Raw genomic sequence first — 22369 nt, 5'->3', positions numbered from 1 at the left:
TTTCTGATGAAGGGTCTAGGCCCGAAACGTCAGCCTTTCTGCTCCTATGATGCTGCTTGGCCTGTGTTCATCCAGCTCTGCACCTTGATGTCTCGAAAGACAGTTGAAGATTATTTTGCTCAAATTCTGAACATTTGTTGCTAAAGGTTCAAGATCTACAATCTGGAAGCATAGGTGTGCATTTGCCAAAGGTTTTATCTCCCAGGATTAAATTCTTATTGAACCTAAATATGGATCATTGACTGAGTGCAATCCTGGCGAGGCATCTGTGGCAGTGTCTCAGCCCGGTCTCTCAGCAGCGTCCCACCCCGGCATGGTGGTATCTTGGCATGTGAGGGTCCTGCCCTGGCATGGCCTGGTGGCACCAGGGGGAGATTGGGGAGGCAGCAGCTTCAGCAGGAGCAGCAGCGATGGCATCACAGCCCAACCCAGGGGGAGCGAACAGTGAGGGAGGTCCCTCCGGTATCTGGTGGCAGCAGCTAAGGTCTCAGAGAGCGAGATAAGCTTAGGACTCAAAGACTGCTGAACATTTAACTTAATTCTTTTATTTTTCTTGTTTAAATTAAAAAGGACTTTAATATTAACTGTTAGCTTATTTATTTTTCTACTTATTCTATGAAGATAATGCTTAACATTTTAACTCTTTTTTCCTACTACTTTGTACCTAAGTTTTTTTAATATCTAGGTACCTTTGTAGCTAAGATGGCGCCACGTATGACAATATTATACACTTTACACTGTACTTCTGTACATGAGTACACGTGACAATAAATCTAAGTCTTAACAGTCAAGGACAAATATGGAATCGTACTAAATAAAGACAGGTATTGGGAAGAAATCTGTTTTGCACAGTGGAAAAATCTATTTGGAATAATGTGCCTGAGTAGTAATAGAAAACAAACTGTTCTCAATGCTACAAAGTGAAGTAGATAGGCAGGTTTCTACTGGCCAAATGATCTTTCCTCAACCTCAATACCCCACAGATGAAGGAAAATCAAAATTGGAAAACTAGTGCTGGTACAGTTGGTTCACATGGAGATCATTTGGTTTCAACAATTTGTCTTTAGTGCAATTGGGGCAGATTTCAAATCAGCATCTTAAAAGGGAAGAGGTTACAGAAGGATGGTATTTTTAACAGTGTGAAATGATGCAGGCATGTTGAGAAAGATGAGAAGTGATAACCTTTGGCACCGTTACATTGATTGTCATTTATGACTTTGACAAAAGGTTTCAGTGGTGCGGTAGAAACAGAAACCAGGTTAGAGGAATTTAAACATGAAGTTCTACAAAAGATGGGATCAGATTTGGAAGGCAACAAATACAATCAAGGACTTTGTAAAGGAAAGTGTACTTAGTTTTCAATTGGTTTCTGAAGAGAGGGGTGATAGCAGATTTGAAAAGCAGGAAGAACAGCCAAAGAGAGTTAATCATTTAGTGGGAATTGTGGGGGGGGGGGGGGGGGGGGGAAGAATCCGTTTCACAAACAAGAAGGGGTCAGAGTAAAAATGAACAATAAACAGAAAGGCACAACTTCAAGGCTAAAGTAACGACTGTCTGTGACAAAGTTGGTTTGGTGGGCTAGTGGAGAGGACAGATGCAGCAGATTGGATGAGCTCTATCTTAATGACAAAGAAGTCCCTTAATTCCTTACGAGTGCCACTAAAAGAAGCTGTAGAAAGGATAGTGAGAATAGTTTAAGATGATGGCTTCTAATAGGGAAATGATGCTTTGAATTTCAGGCTCATTCTGGAATTTACGGTTTTTGTGGATGAGAGCAGAACCAAATTATGCTTTTAAGATTCAGCCAGATCTGTAAGTGAATGGCTAAACCAGACATTTATCACATCTTTAAAAGTCTGTGTCCCTTAAGGAATGGAGAAGATGATCATTTATGGGAAGTGAGGGGCAGTGAAAACAACTAACAACTTTACTGAGAAATACAGTATCTAAAGTTGAAGTGTGACCTCAATTCAGCAAAAGCAGTTTGTGTAGCAAATCAAAAACTCAATCATACTGAAATTTTATGGCACGTTTTGCGACAGTATTTGTGCTCAGTGTTGTAAGACAAGCCTGTTAAGTACCCGATTCTGCAGTTCCAAATAATATCTGGTGCTTGAGAAGTGACAAAAGAAAACAAAACAGGAAAGGTGTCCCAATAGATGGTGAGAGTTGCAAGTGCACATGAAGTGATCATGAATGTGTGTTTACATGGAGAGAAATATTTAAATAAGCTAAGAGGTCAGTGAAAAGAGGAGAGAGAGCATGAAGAGATGAGATAAAGATTGAACCCACCCGGAGAGATATTCCCAAAAAAACCTTACCTGGTCTATATGGACTGAATCAGAAAGTGAAGGATAGGGAGAGAAGTACATGGATTGGAGGCTTTGCAGATAATTGCCTGTTGCTTTGTTAAGCAGTAAGTTCCAGTGAAGCCTTGAGTTGATATTTTATTCATTAACATTTGATTACAGTACTCCAGCAGAATTTTACCACATCCAATTAACCTTGAGATTATGTCCACTTTTAGTTTGCTCAATCACTGCCTGTAGGCAGTAAACAATTTCTTCCATTTAGTCACACTTTATGGACAATAGAAAAAAAGTTAACACAAAATACAGTTTTAGATATGGTCACAACAAATAACTATTTAAAGTGACTTGCAAATAAACCACTTGTACTCACCTAATATAGCACTATTCAATGCAGAGCACACAGGTTCTCTTTGCACTATGTCAAGTTGATATCCTACTGGACTGTTCCATGGATCAGAATAAGCAAGCAGGCTAAATGCATCCTAAAGTGTGCAAAGATATTAAAAATGTAAACAACTAATAAAAATTACTTCAAATGGAAGGCATTTCAAAAGAAGTTTGTCCAATTATATTAGATTTATTATTTTGAAAATTATAAACCTGAAAACAAAATCACACTTGAGCAACACACAAGCAAAAAAGGCACAAACTATGTTGATCTTAAACTTAATACTTATGAATAATCATAACTTTTGGAATTATAAAATGTATTAATTTTGAATTCTTGGATCTGACACCATCAATATTATGGAAGCCAAGTTGACAAATGCATGATTCAAATTGTTAAAACATATGTAAAGCACTAACTGGCATAGTTCTTACACACTAAGCTTTTAATTCCAAACCTCAACAACTAAAGCTGGACACAAACTGGAACTTCTAACTGCACCAGGTGCTAAGTTTTCAGAAATTGAGAGATTAATTCATTTGTACATCATAAAGGCAGGACAAAGTCTTAATCCTGCACAGTACAAAGATACTTTCCTCAGGACAACAGTATAAAAGCACTGTGTTCAGTTCCTTCAGATGTCTTCACAGCTGAAAGCATGCCAGCAGGCTAAGGTGCAGAGATTCCAAACTCAGGATAAACAGTCTGTTCTAGACTGTTTTTTGTTGTTTCGGCATTTAATAGTAAAGTTGTGCTTAAATGCAGATAAACTAAGTCAGAGTTAGCCAGTGTACTTTCTGCTTTTAATGGTGTGCTCTGAAGGGTTGTAGGTTTAAAATTATGTGAAGCACACTGGTTATTGCATAGCTATAACATAATTAAACATTACTCAGAAGTTTCCAATTAGTTCATCTCATAGATCTTTGTAAGCCTGATCAAATTGCTACGTCACAAAAGACTTCAGTTTCTGACTCAGTTTCATCATCTCAGTTATCTACTTGCATACCTATCTGAAGAGAAAACATTGTGCTGGATACAGTAAAACAGGGCTATATACTGAACAAACAGACTGAAAATACCAGAAAGAGCCCCTGGTAACCAAATACATGAAAAGACCCTGCAATAACATTCAAACGCAAATGTGGACTTCATTGTTGCATTCCTTCAATTCACTGGTGGTCTTTCTAAAACGATCTTACAAATTTTGGATACCTCATTTTCAGGTAGCTTGGACAGCATTTTGTGCTGTCACAAATTTTCCTCTCTATACAGGGTCTACTGGCGTATTTAGTTAACAATGGTACCATATGAACTATCAGTGAGTCTTAAAGAGGCTTATCAAGATCTAGTTTATTACACGATTGTAACTTGTACAAGTTACATCGGTAATTAAGTGGACTTAATGCAGTCTCCAACCTTGATACTTTTAGAACTATTACCTTACACTTCATTAGCACAGCCTACTACCTGCCTCCCCAAAAAAACACTTTTTTCCTACAGTTAGTATTTGTACATGTGATCTCCTAATTCTTCCAGAACACAGTCTTCAGACTTGGAAAACTGTTAAGTCTTTGTTTGGAAGATAGTTGACCCCAGTTCTGATCTTGACCTTGGTCAGTCTGACAACCATTACTCCATCTACTTCTACCTACTGATGACATTCAAGGAAGGTGTTGTTTCTTCTAAACTTGGTTGCTGATCTATTACTTCTCTGGCAATGAGTGCCACAGATTCACCATCCTCTGGCTAAAGAAATTCTTCCTCATCCCAGTTCTAGATGGTCGTCCCTTCACGGAGGTTGTGGCCTCAGATCCTAGTCTCTCCAACTAGTGGAAACATCTTCTCCACATCCACTCTATTCAGGCCTCTTAGTGTTCTCTAAGTTTCAGTAAGAACTGCCCTCAACCATTTAAACTTCACTGCATACAGACAGTGTCCTCAACCACTCCTCATATGACAAGCCCTTCATTCCCTGTATCATCTTAGTGAGGCTCTTTTGGATCCCCTCAAAGGCCAGCATGTCCTTCTTTGGATATGGGGTTCAAAACTGCTCACAATATTCCAAAACCTCAGCAATACATCTCTGCACTTGTATTCTAGCCTTCTTGAAATGGCATACATTAGCATTCATTCCAAGAAGGCTAACCCTGCATTTCCTTCCTAACTGCCAATGTAACCTGCATATTAACCTTAAGAGAATCCTGAACTAGGACTTTCAAATCTGTTTGTGCTTCAGATTTCTGAAGTTTTTCCCAATTTAGAAAATAGTCTACACCTCTATTCTTCCTACAAAAGTGTATAACTTTGCATAGTATTCCATTTCCAACTTCTTGGCCCATTCTCCGAGCCTCTAAGTCCTTGTGCAGCATCCCTGCTTTCTCAACATTATCTGTTACCCCACCTGTGTGTCATTTGTTTTACGCTTTCATAGGTGATCTCAATAGATTCTTTGCTCTTTCTGGGCTCTGCCACGAGTTTGGAAAGCTCACTGAAATCATCTATCAATTGCCTCATGACCAGCTGCACAATGGTTGCAAAAACAAAGTTGCTGGAAAAGCTCAGCAGGTCTGGCAGCATCTGTGAAGGAAAAAACAGAGTTAACGTTTCAGGTCCTGTGACCCTTCCTCAGCACAATGGTTGGGTGTTCTGGACCAGTCACTGCCTTGGAACTGCCTCAAGCTATGATGGGGTGAAGATGTGTGTATGCTCAAATGTGAGAAGTAATTATTGTGAATCGTGCATAAATTCTCAACAATCTTATGTCCTATTTTGCATTGTTGCTTGTAATATAGATATTTCCTAATCGACTTGAATAGACACATTATCTCAACTTCTAGCGCAAGTGAGACTTGAACCGGAGTCTCCTGGGCCAGAGGCACAGTCACTACTACTGCACCAGAGCCCATTCCTTGTAGTATGCCTTTGACATTGAGAACTATTTTACCTGGGCCACAGTTTCAGATCTGTAGGCTGTAGCTTTATTTCTTTTAGCCACGGTACTTAATCTGGTAAGACAGTGTCACTTGCCTGTATCAAGCTTAAAATTAGTAAGATGCCTGTTGATAAATATGTTTTGTCAAATTTCAGTCAGCTAAATCAACAAATTCTCCCAGGAATGCATGATATCTTTCCTAATGGTGGCTTGTACAAGTAGGCAAATGACATTTTGCTGCTCTGAAACTATTTCTGCACACCTTCTACAGGTGTCCTGCAGTTTTACAGATGCAGGTTTCTTTTGTCACAGCATTGCCTGTGAAGCATTTTTTTTTTTTTAAATTGTCATAACACTGGAGAGACTGTAAGTATCAGCTGTTTGGTTTATTGTTTGTATTGGCATGTCACAAGTGGCTTTAGTGTGTTTATACTTTATAGAACATATGGATTCTGCTACTATACTGTGGTAGAGCTGCTCTTCTCAGGATAGGACTGCGATCCTTCTTGGTTTCTGTTTCTAGCACAATTTAAATAGTTTCCTCCAAAATCAAGTTCTCTTTGCGCTGTAATAAATCTGAAACTTGTCAACAATTCTGTCCCAAGTGAATTCTGATTTCATAGCTTCACTGTCACTTTTTCCAAATCTCTAGACATTGTTAATAAAATTATCCATGGATTGCTCTGGATAATGAATTCTTTAGTTAAACCTTAGTCTTGAGAATTTTGTTTCTTCTAAGATTAAAGTAATTGTTGAAAGTTTGAAGTTCTTCAAACATGGCCATGCCTCCTTTCAGATTTGGGGTGACTAATAAAGTCATTAGCTGTTGGTCCTATTAAATACAAGGGTGCATTTATTTGTTCAGCTTATGATTTTATATTTAACTTTGAAGCAACTTATATTTGTCAGATACATTAGGGACACTTAAGCAACTCTTGGATAGGCACAAGAATGATAGTAAAACGTAGGGTATACAGGGAAGTTTGATCTGAGAGTAGGATAATAGGTCGGCACAATGTTGTGGGCCGAAGGGCCTGTACTGTGCTGTACTGTACTGTTCTATGTTTTAAGAATTACTTCCTCCAAGAAGTCCAATTTTGTGTTCAGTTTGGCCTTTCTCGGATGTTAAATCTTTATGGGGACTCTACTTATTCTGCCATGTCTTCTTCTAATAAAGCTACTGTAAATTTCACAATATCTAAATGCTGCTGCATATCAAGTTTTAAACCTTTTAATACTGCAGCGCCCTAGGCCCAATCATCTTCAGAGGCTAAGAATTCGGCAAATATAACTTACCTCCTGACTCACTAAAGCCTATCCACCATCTAAAAATCACAAATCAGGAGTGTGATGAAATATACTCCATTTGCCTAAATAAGTGCAGCTCCAGAAACAGTCAACAAGCTTGACACCATCCACAACAAAGCAGCCCGCTTGACTGACACCACATCCATTCCCTCCATCACAAATACTCAGTAGCAGCAGTGCATACTATTAACAAGGTGCACTGCAGAAATTCACCAAGACCCCTTAGATGGCACTTTCCAGACCGCATGATTACTTCCAATTAGAAGGACAAGGGCAGCAAATTATGGGAATACCACCACTTGCAAGTTCCCCTCCAAGTTACTCACCATCCCGACTTGGAAACATATCACCATTCCTTCAGTGTTGCTGGGTCAAAATCCTGGAACTCCCACCCCTAAGGGCACTGTGGGTCTTATCTAAAGCACATGGATGTAGTGGTTCAAGAAGGCACCTTACTGTTACCTTCTCAAGGGCAACTAAAGATGGGCAACAAATTCTGGCCAAGCTAGTGGCATTCTCACTGCATGAATTAAATTTTAAAAATGTCAAAAGCTGTTTTTAAGCTTTCTTGGGAAGATTTTTGCTTCTGTAAAATACCAATGCTACTGTTACTTTCTTCATTTTACAAGCCTTTAAACTGCAATATAGTAATGCTGCATTAAGTTCTGAATTACATTAATGCAGTTTATCATCTTTGAATAAAGCTTCCAATTCTACATTGGAGAAATACTGCATTGTAAAGCTTTCATTTCTGCTAAATAACAATATTGTATCTTTGCTCTGTTTATTGGGGGTCTTCCTGTTTGCAATTAAAACACTGGTTTCCTGTCTTCTCCAGCCAAGGTGAAGATTTCCTGCCTTTCTACGAACAAAAAAAGAGTTTGCCCACCTGCCACGGTCTAAAACACAATGCACACCCCACTCCATTTTTTCATTAAACATTCTGGTCACTGCTTTAATGATTCTTCCTTCCAAAATAGTGGTTAAAATGATCAATGTCATTCTCACATTCTTAGAAATCTTCTGTTTTCTGCTGCCAGACTATCATCTTTATCCTACAAATTGCCTTATTTTATATTATATCTGCTTCATGACATTGCCAATGTTGCCACACCTCTTGGTGTGCTCTTGCTATGCCGATGATGCTCATTGTGAATGGTGAATACACCTTTAACTTTTAGCTTTTGTAGTTTATTACATGATAGCAACAGGGGCAATTTACTTTGGCTATTTCAACTTTATTACTAAGACTAGCAGGAGACAACAATGACATTTCTGCCTCCATCAAGATGTCGAGCCTGATCCTATTTTCTCCGCCTGTGACTGTATGAGAATAGGTGAAGCTTAATGCAGTTGCCAACATTAATCCTTTCAGAACCATTACCTTGTCCAACAATGGTGTGAAACAATACAGGATTGCCAAACTATAGGCGAAATAGACCTGAATCCTATGCCTGCACATAGAAGCCTGTGCGCATAGTTGGACATTAAGAAACCAAAATTAATTTTGGTTCACATAATAATATCAGAGAGCCCAAGCACGATTGAGAGGGTCTCAGAACGTGAGCAATACAAAAAATTCCGTGCAGAAGTCTACCAAATAACTGATTTGGAGTCTGTAATGGAATAAAAATGCAGATAGCACAGGTGTACTAATTCTGTTTCTCCTAATAGTGTAGTACAGACAGAATGTATGGAAACTGATCCCAAAAAAGTAAATCAGACATGCCTCTGAGGCATTTTCAAACTGGAAAAAAAACACATCATCAGGAAAGCAAACAGATAATTGCAGTTTAATTAAATGACTTATCAAGATCTTGAAGTCATTGTTATTGAAATGGCCTGGTGTCCACCATTTTAAAAGATTGAGTGAAACAATTTACTGCTGAATGTTGTTGTTAATATGATTTCCCAATTAATTGAAGAAGAAAACATCATGACTAACAATTAGCTAGTTTCTTTAAAGCACTATGGATTATATATTCACCACTCTTTTGTGGAGGACATTCCAGTTTTTAGTAACCCTCCCCATCAAACTGTTTTTAAATCCTGTCTTTGCTCTTAATACTTAAAAATTATGTTATGCCTTCCAGCAAGTAATGATATTTGCGATCCCTACACCAGACAGATACGACCAAGATAATGGAATGCTTACAAATTTACATTCCTCTTGTCCGAGAAACATTTACTGAACGCTACTCATCATTTTCTGTCTTTTAACCAACTTCCTATCTATGTTACCACATTCCCTTTAATATCCTGTGCCTTAAGTGCACAAGCAGGCATCCTACATGGCACTAACACGTCAGCCTAGATTAAATGCTTAAACCCTGGAACACGGTTTGCATTATATTACCTAAAATGTCCGAGGAGATAAGGTTACTGCTGGAGTCAAATTGATTTGTGCTTTGCCTTCTATGAGATGAGTTTTTAAAATTAAATTTTAAAATGTACAAATTCTATGTTAAGCCCAAATGTGTATTACTTTGGTACCTGTAACATTTTCTTATTGGCTGTGTTTTTGCCACATTCTCTTCTCAGCTGCTCGCTCACGGTTTGCAGTTCGCGCCCAAAATGAATCATGCGTTCGATCGCTGCCTGGCTGCCACCACAAAGTTGCCGTCGTGATTGAGTCAAGTCTATTTCTGTCAAGAATCCATGAAAAAACATCAAACTAATTTGTTACATTAAAACAGGATAGCAGTCAGATGAGGAATAAAATTAAAAGCAACCAGCACACCTGAATCAGGAAATAGAGTTCTAAAGTTTACTAAGCACATTAGAAACATTTGGTTGGAAAGTCTAACCACGTAAACTAAAAGCTGAAACCTTATCTATATTTGTTCTTTTACTAAATAAAAAAGTGGCAGGTTAAAAAAGTAGATATCTTTTAACTTTGATCCATGTAAACTGCAGCTAATCACATGGACTTCCCTTCCACACAACCTACAAAAATTGTGTCTCGGATTTTGCTTGCCATTGAATTGATAATAGGTACAGGAGTGGACCAAGATCAGGCACTCAATTAGATCATGCCTGATGTGTATTTTAGCTCCACTTATCAACATTGTTAGATAGGTATGATGAAACAAAACATCTCTGATTTGTCCTTGTCATTTTGTTTCACAATTAAAAGAAGACACTGCTGTAATGAATTCTCCCTTTTACGTTACTTTCATCATATTTTGTTATACACAAAGAGAACCGGCATTCAAACTATTAAGCCAGAAAACACTTGTCGAGAACAATTAAAAGTAATGGTTTAAAAATGGAGTCTAGAATAATAAATATCATGGCTCATTTGCAACCAAACAGAAAATTAATAGGGTCACTGACTTGTCATAGACGATATAATTATTACAAACTAGTGAATATTTGAATAGGAATTGTAACAACCTCAAAAAAAAACACATAACCAGTTCCAAATATTTTACATTGTAATAGACTGAAACGCAAAGTGAAACCCCTGAAAAGTGTAAAATACAAGAATGGACATGCTTCAATACACATGCACAGCATGGGACACATGGGAATCCAACAGATAACCGTACATTTTTTGTTTAACAGACATACAGTACCAGAGAAACCACGTTTGGCCTGAAACTGTGTATGGGGTAGGGTGGGGTGGGGATCAAGAGTTGAAGTACAAGAACAAGTGGAGAGAACGGCTCGCTTCCTCTCTTCCCTACCTTGTCTGTTCTTGGGTGGCCTTTTGATGCATGTAACTTCACACAACAGTTGCTGTCATTACAAGTAAAGCCACAAGTAAAGATTCTGAATGAAAAGGGGACCTAGCCATTTCAAAAAGTTAAAACAAAAAGCGTTTGCATAAGTCATGTGACCCAATGTAATGTGGTCTAATATGAATTGATCAGACGACTCACAGGCAAATGTCATACGACATACTAGAGAACCGGTCAGATTACTGGGGGTGAGTGCATACAGCTTCAAACCAAAAATGAAAAGTGCCTAGTGAAGAGTTTGTGGATACAGACCACATATGTGCAAATCTTAAAGACCTGAAATACATTTCTTTTAAAAAAAAACTACTGTATCCCAGCATCAACTGAGGACACATCACAACTGCTACAAATATGGCAGAGCATCAGATGATAAAACTTCAGGGATACTTTCAACCAAAAAATGACAACGCTGCTCCACCACATCAAGTACTGATGCAGTAACAGCCTCCTATCCATATGAAAGCATTATAAACATCAGCAGAGGTTAATATTTTGGAGAGAGGTGGTCCAGGCCCAGTCTACAGAACACTCCACAATCACCCCAAAACCATCCTGATTTATAAAACACTCAACTGGAGTACTGCATTGTAGGAAGGCTAGGGTGGCACGGTGGCTCAGTAGTTAGCACTGCGGCCTCAGTGCCAGGAACCTGGGTTTGATTCCATCCTCGGGCGACTGTAAGTGTTGAGTTTGCACATTCTCCCTGTATCTGCGTGGGTTTCCTCCGGGTGCTCCGGTTTCCTCTCAGTCCAAAGATGTGCAGGCTAGGTGGATTGGCCATGCTAAATTGCTTGTGTTCAGGGACGTGTAGATTAGGTGGGTTATAGGGGGATACGTCTGTGTGGAATACTCTCAGGATCAGTGTGGACTTGTTGGGCCGAAGGGCCTGTTTCCACACTGTAGGGATTCTATGATCTGTGATGCGAAGGCATTAGACGGTGCAGAAAAAAAATTCAGGAGAATTATTACAAGTATGAGGAACTTCAGTTATAAAGATAGATTCAACAAGCTGGGACTGTTCTACTAGGAGAACAGAAGGCTGACATTCGATAGTGTGAACTGGATAGAGAAAGAGAAATTGTTTCCATTGGTGGAGGACCAAGAATCAGAGCCCACAGATTCAAGGTAAATCGATAAAAGAATCAGTGGCGATAGGAGGAAGAAAAAAAACTTACATGGACCAAATGGCAAGGATCTGGCATATGCTAACAGAGTGTGGAGGAGGTAAATTCATTCACAGTTTTCAAACTGATACTGAAAAAGGGAAATGACAGTAGATAAAATAGTCTTGCAAAGAGCCAGCACAGACAACTGGCTGAATGATCTCTGCCTGCACTATTACCATTCTGTGATTCTATTCTATGATTTGGCTAGAAATTATCTGGTACTGGGACCTTACAGCAGCCACCCTGTCCAATGTAGGAAGATAACGAAATAGAGATTCCTGGATATTCCTCTCTCAACAGAAGAGAACCTTGGGAACAGTAGTAATGTAGGGAAGTAACTAAACAGGAAACCAACTAAATGCATCCTGTTCTCAGGGCTCTGGAAATAGACAGACGAGCGATAAAAGAAAAAAAAACTCTTCAGGAGATACAGGGATTAGCAAAGACCACAGACGCTGGAAGTCAGTCGATAGAATGTGGAGCTGGAGGAGCACTGCAGGTCAGACAACATCCAAGGAGCAGGAAAGTCGACGTTTTGGGTTGGGACCCTTCATCAGGACATCAGTTGATTTTCCTGCTTTTGGATGCTGTCTGACCTGGTGTGCTCCTCCAGCTCCACATTTTATCAACTCTTCAGGAAATATATCCAGGATCTCAAGTGTACTACGTGTATGTGATCATTCTGAGATAAGGACACTTTAGAAAATTCCCTGAATGCCCAAGTTCTCAGTTTCATCATATTTCAGTAAAGCGATTGAGATACTGAAACCAAGTTCAGCAATGGATTGAAACACAACCCTTTTCAAGAGTCCTTTTTGTGTTGATTGTGAAAGTTGTAAGCAGAATAAAGTTAAACCTTCTCCATAAAAACCAAAAGAACTGCAGATGACGTATATCAGAGACTGCTGGAAAAGCTCAGCAGGTCTGGCAGCATGTGTGGAGAGAAATCAGAGTTAATGTTTCTGGTCAGGTGACCCTTCCACAGTTCTGAGGAAGGGTCACTCAGCCAGAAATGTTAACTCTGATTTGTCTCCACAGATGGTGCCAGGCCTGCTGAGCTTTTCCAGCAATTTTTGTTTTTGTCAAACTCTCTCAAACTGGCTTAGTGGTTGCTAATCCACCTCACCAAAAGACTTCAAAGATTTACAGTCACAGTGGCAGTGTAAAGTGGTGGGGAAAATGAAAGACAAAAGAAAACAAGCTGAGAGATTGAAGTAAAACATGTCTTTTTCTGTAAATGATTTGTATTTTATTGACAGAGACGCGATAAGTGAAAGCATTTACTGGCCATCTATTTTAATTTTAAGAAGTGATTAATGCTTACTCCCATCCTTGCTAGCATGTTCAGTTAGCAGTGCATTATGCTGCACACAATTCATCAGTGACTTCAAACAGCAAATTCAAAATAAGACAAAAAATGCTAGAAATGTACAGATCAGTTAATTTGTAACAAGGGAAGGCAAACGTAACTTTCTGGATGCAACCTTTATTCAGGGTAGAGTGTTCAGGCACAATATCTGCAATCAAAATCAACAAACTGCCTTTTCTAATTTGTAGAGTTAAGTATTCATACCCATATCAGTATCATTTTCATCCATTTCATGGTCATGCTTCGAACTGCCGTTAAGGAGGCCATTGGGTGAGGAGTCTGCCACCCCATTGGTGTAGTGCTCAGTCTCCATATCTATGTCGGTGCTACATAAGATAAAATAAATGACACAGTCATCATACATACAAAGAAAATTGCGCTCGGCTTTTTAAAATTTCCCCACAAACCAGTGTGAAGTAATTTTAAACAACATTGAAGTAATCAAACTATACTGAACTAAACTGGTTATTTCCCCACTATCCCTTTGCAAATATTTTTAGCCCCATTCTTTTATCTTCCCAACATTTGGGGATGATCAACTTCTTCTCAAATATACAATGCTTTCATCAAGGAACTAAACAAAAAAACACCCAGAAAAACAACTGATTTATTCAGATTTCACTCCTTCAGGGATTCCAGCTCACGAAACACACCGCATATGGCAGATTCTGCTAATCTATCATGCAATGGAAGGTTTATCTTGAAAGAAAAAAAACAAATCTCTTCATTCGCCTCCTCCATGCGCAAGAAGGCAGAAAATAATCTTAGGCATTTTAAAAATTCATTCTTAGGATGAATATATTGCCTATCCTCAAACGAGTTTGAGGAGCTGTATCCTGAAATGTTGTAATCCACATAGTGTAGATATACCCACTGCTAAGGGAGGAAGGTCCAAGATTTTAATTCAACATGGGTGAAGCAACGGCGATATTGTTCAAAGTCAGGGCCCTGCAGGAGAACAAGGATGGTGGTGTTCCCTTACACTTAACTGTCTCTGACCTATATGGTAAGAGACCCTGGGTTTGAAAGGTGCTATTAATGAAAGCAGAGAAATGAGTGCTGCAATGCATCTTGCAGATGGTACACATTGTGCACCTGTGGTGCACAAAGTTGGTATTTGGATCGCCAGTGGTATTGTTTTGACTTACATATCGTGTTTCTTGGCTGAATTTAGAGCTGCAATCAGCCAGGGAAGGAGTGCCTTCTATCACACTCCTGACTTGTGCCATGTACATGCAGGCAAGCTTCAAGGAATCAAGAGATGACAGATTTTCTATCCTGCTTTTGTCACTAGAGTACACATATGGCTGGATCAGTTCAGCTTCTGGTAAATGCTAACTCCAGAATGTTGATGGTAGGGATTTGGCGGTATTAATGCCATTGAACAGCATAGGAGATGGTTAGATTCTCTCATGTTGGAGATAGTCATTGCCTTCCACTGTTTGGTGTGGATGTTACTTGCCACACATCAACCCAAGCCTGATATTGCCCAGGTCTTGCTCCATGCAAACACAGAATGATTTAAAGTTTGGGTAGTTGTAAATATTGAACATTGAAATCATGAGTGAACACCACATATCTGATCTCACGTTGGAGGGAAGGTCATTAACAAAGCAGCTGAAGATGACTGGACCTAAAATACTGCCCTGAGGAACTCCTATAGCAATGAGCGTAGATGATTGGCCAACAACAACAACCACCACCACCACCACCATCTCCTTTGTGCTCTTAAAGACTAACCAGTGGCGGTACATTCCCCTCGCCCACCACAGGGGATAGCCCAACTACTGGAGAATGAATTGTTGAAATGCAAGTGCTGCTTGATAGTACTATCCTTCACTTTAGTGATAATCGATTATATCAATGCAGTGGTAATTAGCTGGATTGGATTAGCTATGCTTTCCAGCAATAGGATACATCTCACCAATTTTCCACAACTAGAATAGATGCTTGTGATGTAGCTGTATTGAAACAACTGAGCCATGGGATTGGCTAGGTCAAGAGCACATGTCTTCTGTGGTATAGCAGACATTGTCAGGACCCATAGCCTTTACTGTATGCAATGTCTTCAGTTGCTTCTCAAAGATATGAAAACTGAATTGAACTGGCTGAACATTGACTTTAATGTGGGGGCCTCAGGACGGATCAGCTACTTGCCACTTTGCTGAAATTCTTCAGCTTTTTCATTCAGCCTTGTCTTCTGCAATGATGTACTAAGCTCCAACATCATCGAGACTCTAGATTTCTTTACAGCTCCTTCCTCCATCAACTTTCAAGACTGGACATAATAGGACTGCAGAACTTTAACCTGATCCACTGGTCATGGGATTGCTTAGCTCTATCCACTGTTCAGCATTAATGCAGTTCTGTGTTGTAGCTTCAGCAGGTTGCCAACTCATCCTAGCTTCGCTCCGACACTCCAAACCAAATCAAGGTTTAGGCTTGGTGATACTGGTAGAGTGAGGAATGTGCTGGACCAAAAAGTTACAGCTTGTATACAATTCTGCTGCTGTGTTCCACAGCCTCGCAGAAAACTAGTTTTGAGCTGCTAGATCTGTTCCAAATATATTTCATTTGGTACTGTGGGAGTGCAACACAACAGGATAAGACAGTGTGTTATTAACTTTAGGATGTCTTACAGCACTAACAAAACTAACCATTAGGTACTCTACAAGAGATAATTTAGAAGTGTGATTATCACCTTTTTAAGGCATTTTGTCATCCAGATCAGTTCCAAGAGCTGACATGTTTTAACAATAATCTTCAGTACTGTAACTATTAGGAAATAGTCATGTTTTAACTATGCACGCCTGCCAGTAGTGATTCTAATTGTTAGAAAATATAAATGTGCTCAGAAGTAAAATATTTTGAGACTAGGGCAAGATGGAGTATGAAAAATATGTGAGCAGTTGAAGTCAACATGCTAGATTTAATACCAGGACAGCAATTATACAAGAAAAACAAACTGAAGAAAATAAAATTAAACTAAACCACTTACTTGTCTCTGCTACAGCTGTTTGATTGCTGAGATCTTGCAGCATTTAAACTATTTAGCTCGGATGTATTTAAACATGAGGCTGGGTGCTTGTGACTGCTAGATTGATGCCCTTTATTTGATATTATACCATTGCTACAATTATTTTCATAACCTGCCAAAATATGAAACATATTAACCTATAATGTGTCAGCTCAATTACTTTAATACAGAAGTATAAAAGTTGTAAAACACAATAAAAGGGGGAGGTACAAGAAAAGGGCTATGCATACATACTGTATGATTGATAACAACTTGAGTGACTGTAATTATCTTAATACCTTAGACAAATAAAAAACACAGCATTATTTTTACACAAACACACATTGTCAAAGCTTTCAAGAAACACCTGAAAATACCTGATGAGTAACAAAAGTTTTGATGCTTTACTGAAATCCACCATGAAGCATCATCTTCTAGATTCTTAGAACTTAGAAGTTTTAATTTAAAGCAGATTTCAGTATGGAAACCCTCAAGTGATTGATATTATGCAAGTAACTGCCTAACTGTACCGAAGCAAAAATGTTCTAGATGCTGAAAATTGGAATTAAAAGCAAAAGATGCCAGAAACACTGAACAAGTCTGGCAGCATTTATGGAGACAGAAACAGGAGCACTGTTTCAGATTAATGGCCATCCACCGGTCTACTTGTAACATGACAAAGGAATGGCCATCCATTTGTAGAGCAAGTGCAATTTAATTGCTTTGGTGAGGGTACCGTGAACAAAAGTTGATTTCTCTAATACACAGGATTTGGTGGCATTGTTGTTACATCACTGGACAGTAAACAAGCAAATCAGACCAAATGATACGGACACCTGACTTCAAACCCCACCATGGTAGCCTGCAAATTTAATTTAAATAAATTAAATCTGGACTAAAAGACTAGCATGAGTACTGGTGACCATGCACCTCCTGATCTGTGATAAAAATGCATCTCGCTCAGCAATGTCCTCACCTGGTCTGGCCTACATGAACTTCACATTCACACTTACACATCGCTGACTCTTAACTATCTTTTAAAGTGACTACCGAGCACTAAGGAATCTCATTACCTTGTCAAGGATATTTAGGGATGGGAAATAAATACTGGCTTTGGCAACAATGCCCATATTATACGACCAAATGTAATTGTAATTATTCAAATACAGCAAACATTTTATTAACCGGCACCTATGGGAGCGCAAGTGTGCTGGTTGATTAAATATTCCGGTTGATGTGGACCTCTTGATCAATGTAAAAACACACACTAAGTACTAGAAACGTAATGCAGTCGTACTTTACTTGCAGCATAAATCACTCAAATAATGCAATATTGCCTTCAATAAAAACTTGAGATTTGTCACTTGTTCCCTCAACTGACTGGTCAGACATGGCGGAGATCATGATAATACAATAAGCTTCTCGTGTTTCAGGTATATACTTTTTGCCTGTTCACGAGGTGCCAATTAAAACAAAATTTGCTGTAGTGATTTGCTGAAGGAGAGAGTACCAACACTGTGCATCACACAAATACCATACAACTTTAGGAACCACAAAATGTTTTAATCCAATATCCTATTGATTGGAAGTATCTCAAATTATTGGATACAACAGACCTTTAGTGTTAAAATTTCAGATTCAGGTATGCAATAGGTGCCCAAAGAATGCAAGGCCAGTAGCAAGTTAGGTAAAAAAAGGTTCATACAGACTTTTAGAACATGCAGAGGATATGGCAAAAATTGTAAAACTAATCCATCCACAAAATCAGCTAAAGGTGCTGCTCATGCACACTCTACAGCAATATTAAGTAAACGTATGAAGCTGCTTCACGTGATAACATTATATTTGTTATCCAAATGGAACCTAATTGAGAAATAATTAGGAGATAGCTGTGAACAGGTGGGATAATACTGAACCTACTTTTAAAAAGGCATAAGCAAGCATATGCAATATTCATAAATCCAAACATTTTCAACCCCTTGGGTTAACAAATCAGCCAATGAAGTGGAATTGCACGGTAGCAATAAGTAATTCATTCTCTTGAGAGTTGTGCCCTTTTAACATATGTTCTTCTTACTATTGTTCCCAGTTACCTCACCTTTGCAAGTGGGTTTTCCTTGTCCCATAATAAAACTGGAATTCCCACTGGCTGCACAAAGTCCAACCCAGAACAATTACATTAACAATGTGACCCCATTTTAACACCACCACCTTCTTACAGATAGGCAATTAGGCACAGGCAACAAAGGCTAGGCTTCCCAGGGATGCCCATGCATGCATATATATGGGGTGCTTTAACGGTTAGCACCGCTGCCTCACATGCCAGGGACCCAGGTTCCATTCCACCCTCAGGCGATTGTCTGTGTAGAAGTTTGAGCATTCTCCCTTTGTCTGTGTGGATTTCCGCTGGGTGCTCCAGTTTGCTCCCACTGTTCAGAGATTTGCAATTTAGATGGATTGGCCATGTTAAATTGCCTATAGTGTTCAGGCATGTGGAGGCTAAGTGGGCTAGCCATGAGAAATGCAGGATTACAGGGATAGAGTAGGGGGATGGGTCTGGATGGGATGCTGTTCGAAGGGTTGGTATGGACCCATTGGGCTGAATGGCCCATTTCCGTTCTGTAGGGATTCTATGATTCTATGCATATCTTATATGAAACCATTTTTATATATAAATATATTTATATATATATATATAAAAACTCAATGTGAACCCAAATGCCAGGAAAAAAAGCGAGAACAAAAATTATATTTTGTTTATATATTCATTCATGGGCATCACTGACAAGCCTTGGTTTCTAGCTTTCAAACTCTCCATAATCCATAATGACAGAAGGCTCAGCAAAGATCCTCCCGCTCCACACTTGCATATTGTGGACAGCTCCTCTCTGCCACCACACAGCCCTCTTCCCAACCATTATCACCAACTTGTCCCCCAAACATCTCTTGCATCAACCCTTCCGTCCCTTAACTCACACCCTCCAGGCATGCATCATTTAGTCCCCCCTCACTCACTCATGTCCTTCAGCCTCCACTCTGATCTTCGTGCCTATCTAACTCAGTCCCCTCTCATTCATGCCATCCCTTCCTATCTGCTGATGCCCTCTCTTCTTCAACATCCCTCTGCCTAAATTTCTCTGTCTTGGCTGGAATGGAAAGCAGCAATAATGATAATGAGCCCCAGTACCCATGCATCAATTCTTATTCTGTAATTCCACCTGGAATCCCAGCTACCAGACTGCTCATTCCAGAATTTAAATATGCCAATGTAACTGGGTCTAGTAATTTTCCAGGACTAAGTGACTAATGACTCCCCAGAGACCAAAGATTCCTCAGACTGTCATTGAACTCTTATAACATTTGATTCAGCAGGGCAGTCTGAACTTACTGTGCTGTACATAATAAGGAATACAAAAGTACAGTTTGGGTTCCCAGTAAAAAGTTTTCTAGTCCCAGTATTTCATTTGAATTACATGCATTTCAACTGAACTATTTCAAATTATCACAAACAGATATGGACCATCAAAAAATCAATTTTCACTGAAAATTTAGTATTTGAATTTCTGAAGAGATTTTAGCGTTTAAGATGCAAGAAGAATCAGGAAGAATGAACTTTCATATTTCTTAAGGTTAACCAGTTGTTAAATAAGGGGACTGTTGAGACAATTCGTGTTTTGGCACTTCATATACAAACAATCCTAAGTCACATCATCTTCACATATTCATAAGATTACCATCAGCAGGCCACATGGGTGTTACCAATGAAATAAGTTCTAGGCAGTCTCAAACTAGCTCTATTAAAAGCAATGGTCAGGAATACTTAATGATAATTTCAGTTAGACATGACAGGATTGTGATTATAGCAGGGAATGCTTTTCTAAGATTAGTCAATAGAAATATTTTGAATTGAGAATTTTCTTACATCTGGCTTTCCTAGATGTGACAGACGTGGCTGTAAAATTTGAAATGGTTCTCAATACACAAGTTTGAGACACAAAATGGCAAATAAAAAGCTACCTCAGGAAATGTTTAATATTTTGAACGCGAAGTGCCTATCAAAATTCATTCAGAATTATCAATGGAGAAGACATGATTAGGTAAAGTGGCAAAGCTGCATTGAGTTCATTGATCAGGGTGTTAGCCAGTACTTTCAAGGTGCTACCACTTCTCCATTATAGTTTGTTTTGTTAAATTAAAACTTCTTTTCCCCCCAACTGATTTACCCTATGCCACTGCTTCTTTCAGAGGAGATGTATCTCTCTTATGAATACTTTTGCAGCAGAACTGCTATGGAGTCAGCTCAGAAAACATTTAGAGCTCTTTTGTATTTCTCTGTAGTAAGCAGAGATCTGCAAGGTAGTTTTATAGAATATATTTCATTTGCTACATTGTTGTTTGAAGAGGAGATTCAAAATGATCGAAGTAAATGACAGAAGAGTTCACAATAAAAGATAGTGAACACTTGGCGGGGGGGACACTTCACGTTCAGTGGAATGAATAATAAAATGATAAAAATCACACCTAGATAATGAAGCGCTTTCCCCTAAGGCAAGAATTCACTAACTCTCCTGCAGCTATTGCAATACAAATAATTCAAATAAATGTATAGACACAGACTCATAAGAGGCAATGACTTAAGAGTTTACAAAAATGAACTATTACTACCATGATGGAGCACAGATATAATAACCTGGTCTGATATTCAAATATTGTTCATAAATCACAAGAAAATCTGCAATGTTCCAGTTGAGGGCTCTATAAATTATGATAGTTCACTTTCTCTGGATTATTCAGAAAGACAGTTCATGATTCATAATCATTAAACATTTCATTTAAACAATTTCAGTCCTTGGATTTCAAGCTTATTTCCCTTCATAACCAACACTGCTGATGCATCTCGCTGTGTACAACACATTTAACTGTTGCAGTTCTGAGAAAGAATGACGATGACCAATTCACTTTGGTTTTAAACAAAATACTGATTGTGTAATTGATCACACCATTTTTCATTTATTTCCGGGAAATTTCAGCTATGCCCAATACTTAGTGTCTTTCAACCTCAAGAAAAATATAAACCCGTAAAACTAGTTTTGCATTCCACCTTTACAAAAGGTACAATGCCCCCAAACAAAGTACTACAAAAAGGAAGAAATTGATGCAATTATTTTGGGTAAATAAGTTATTTGCAATATCATAGTGCAGATTAAACAATTTGTGTAAATTCTACAAGGGTCTAAGCTCCCATCTGCTACAATGTCAAGGCTAAATATAAATGGAGAGCACAATCACATGACTAGAACGTAACATGGCCTTATTCAATCTTTACCAAGGAAACACTGCAATATTTGTTTTTGTAATCGTGAATAATACAAAAAAATTTGCTACTGCATGATGATTCGCTCCAAGCCATTTACCTGTAAAGTGACTGTGTGCACCATTTCCTTTACATGCTGTTAGAACGTGGATATTGCTCCCATGGTTGGGACTCATGCTGGGACTGTTGAAGGCTCTAGGGCTGCCTGGGTAGCTGTCTTGTGACTTTGGACTTCGGCCTCCTAAACATCGCACTTCACTATCTGTCCCATTTACCATTTCTATAAATTGGCGGACTCTAGGATAAATTACAAAACAAATATTTCTCATTCTCTAAAAGCTCCAATCTATAGTTTACCAGAACGGTTAAAACAATAGCTTTGGTTGAGTTGATACAGTAAGCTTGGCACCTGAAAGACATGGTTTCTAGGGATAAAATGGAACATATACAACATGTTAACTTTTAGTATTTACCTCTTCAACACTTATCTTTAACCCAGATTCCAGTAACTAACAAAAACTGACAAAATTGGTCATATGTGGCAATCTTTATCAAACAAGCCACATGGACAAAAATATGCAGAATGAAAATTTCATGCAGTATAAACAAACACACAAACAAACAAACGTCATGTTACATTGTTGCTTACTTTAACATAAAAAGGAGGTTAGTTTTTCTTTCAAGTAGACCTGGATAGAGTTGCTGTGTTGTTTCAATTGCTTCTCCCATTCTTCCAGCTAGTACCAGTTTCTGAATTCCTAAAACAGTAAAAGGTACATTCACTGTAGCTACTCTCACCGAGAGTGGAATATAGAATAAAT

At 38.7% G+C, this 22369-nt stretch overlaps 1 protein-coding gene across 1 annotated transcript in view; it reads right to left on the bottom strand.

Moving 5' to 3' along the window:
* LOC109934156 (ran-binding protein 9-like) overlaps positions 1-22306 on the bottom strand; it is a gene marked incomplete at its 5' end in the record, with an annotated part of 27937 nt that extends 5631 nt beyond the window's left edge. Inside the window, 6 exons of the mRNA XM_048592323.1 lie at positions 2683-2794; positions 9434-9585; positions 13423-13544; positions 16217-16367; positions 21649-21845; positions 22198-22306. Of these exons, the coding sequence (XP_048448280.1) occupies positions 2683-2794; positions 9434-9585; positions 13423-13544; positions 16217-16367; positions 21649-21845; positions 22198-22306 (843 nt within the window). The remainder of the gene's footprint in view (positions 1-2682; positions 2795-9433; positions 9586-13422; positions 13545-16216; positions 16368-21648; positions 21846-22197) is intronic.
* Between the last annotated feature and the right edge of the window lie 63 nt (positions 22307-22369).

Source organism: Rhincodon typus, unplaced genomic scaffold (genome assembly GCF_021869965.1).
Source record: "Rhincodon typus isolate 14 unplaced genomic scaffold, sRhiTyp1.1 hic_rhity00001011, whole genome shotgun sequence".
NCBI lineage: Eukaryota > Metazoa > Chordata > Chondrichthyes > Orectolobiformes > Rhincodontidae > Rhincodon > Rhincodon typus.
This window is presented reverse-complemented; position numbering and strand designations above follow the sequence as displayed.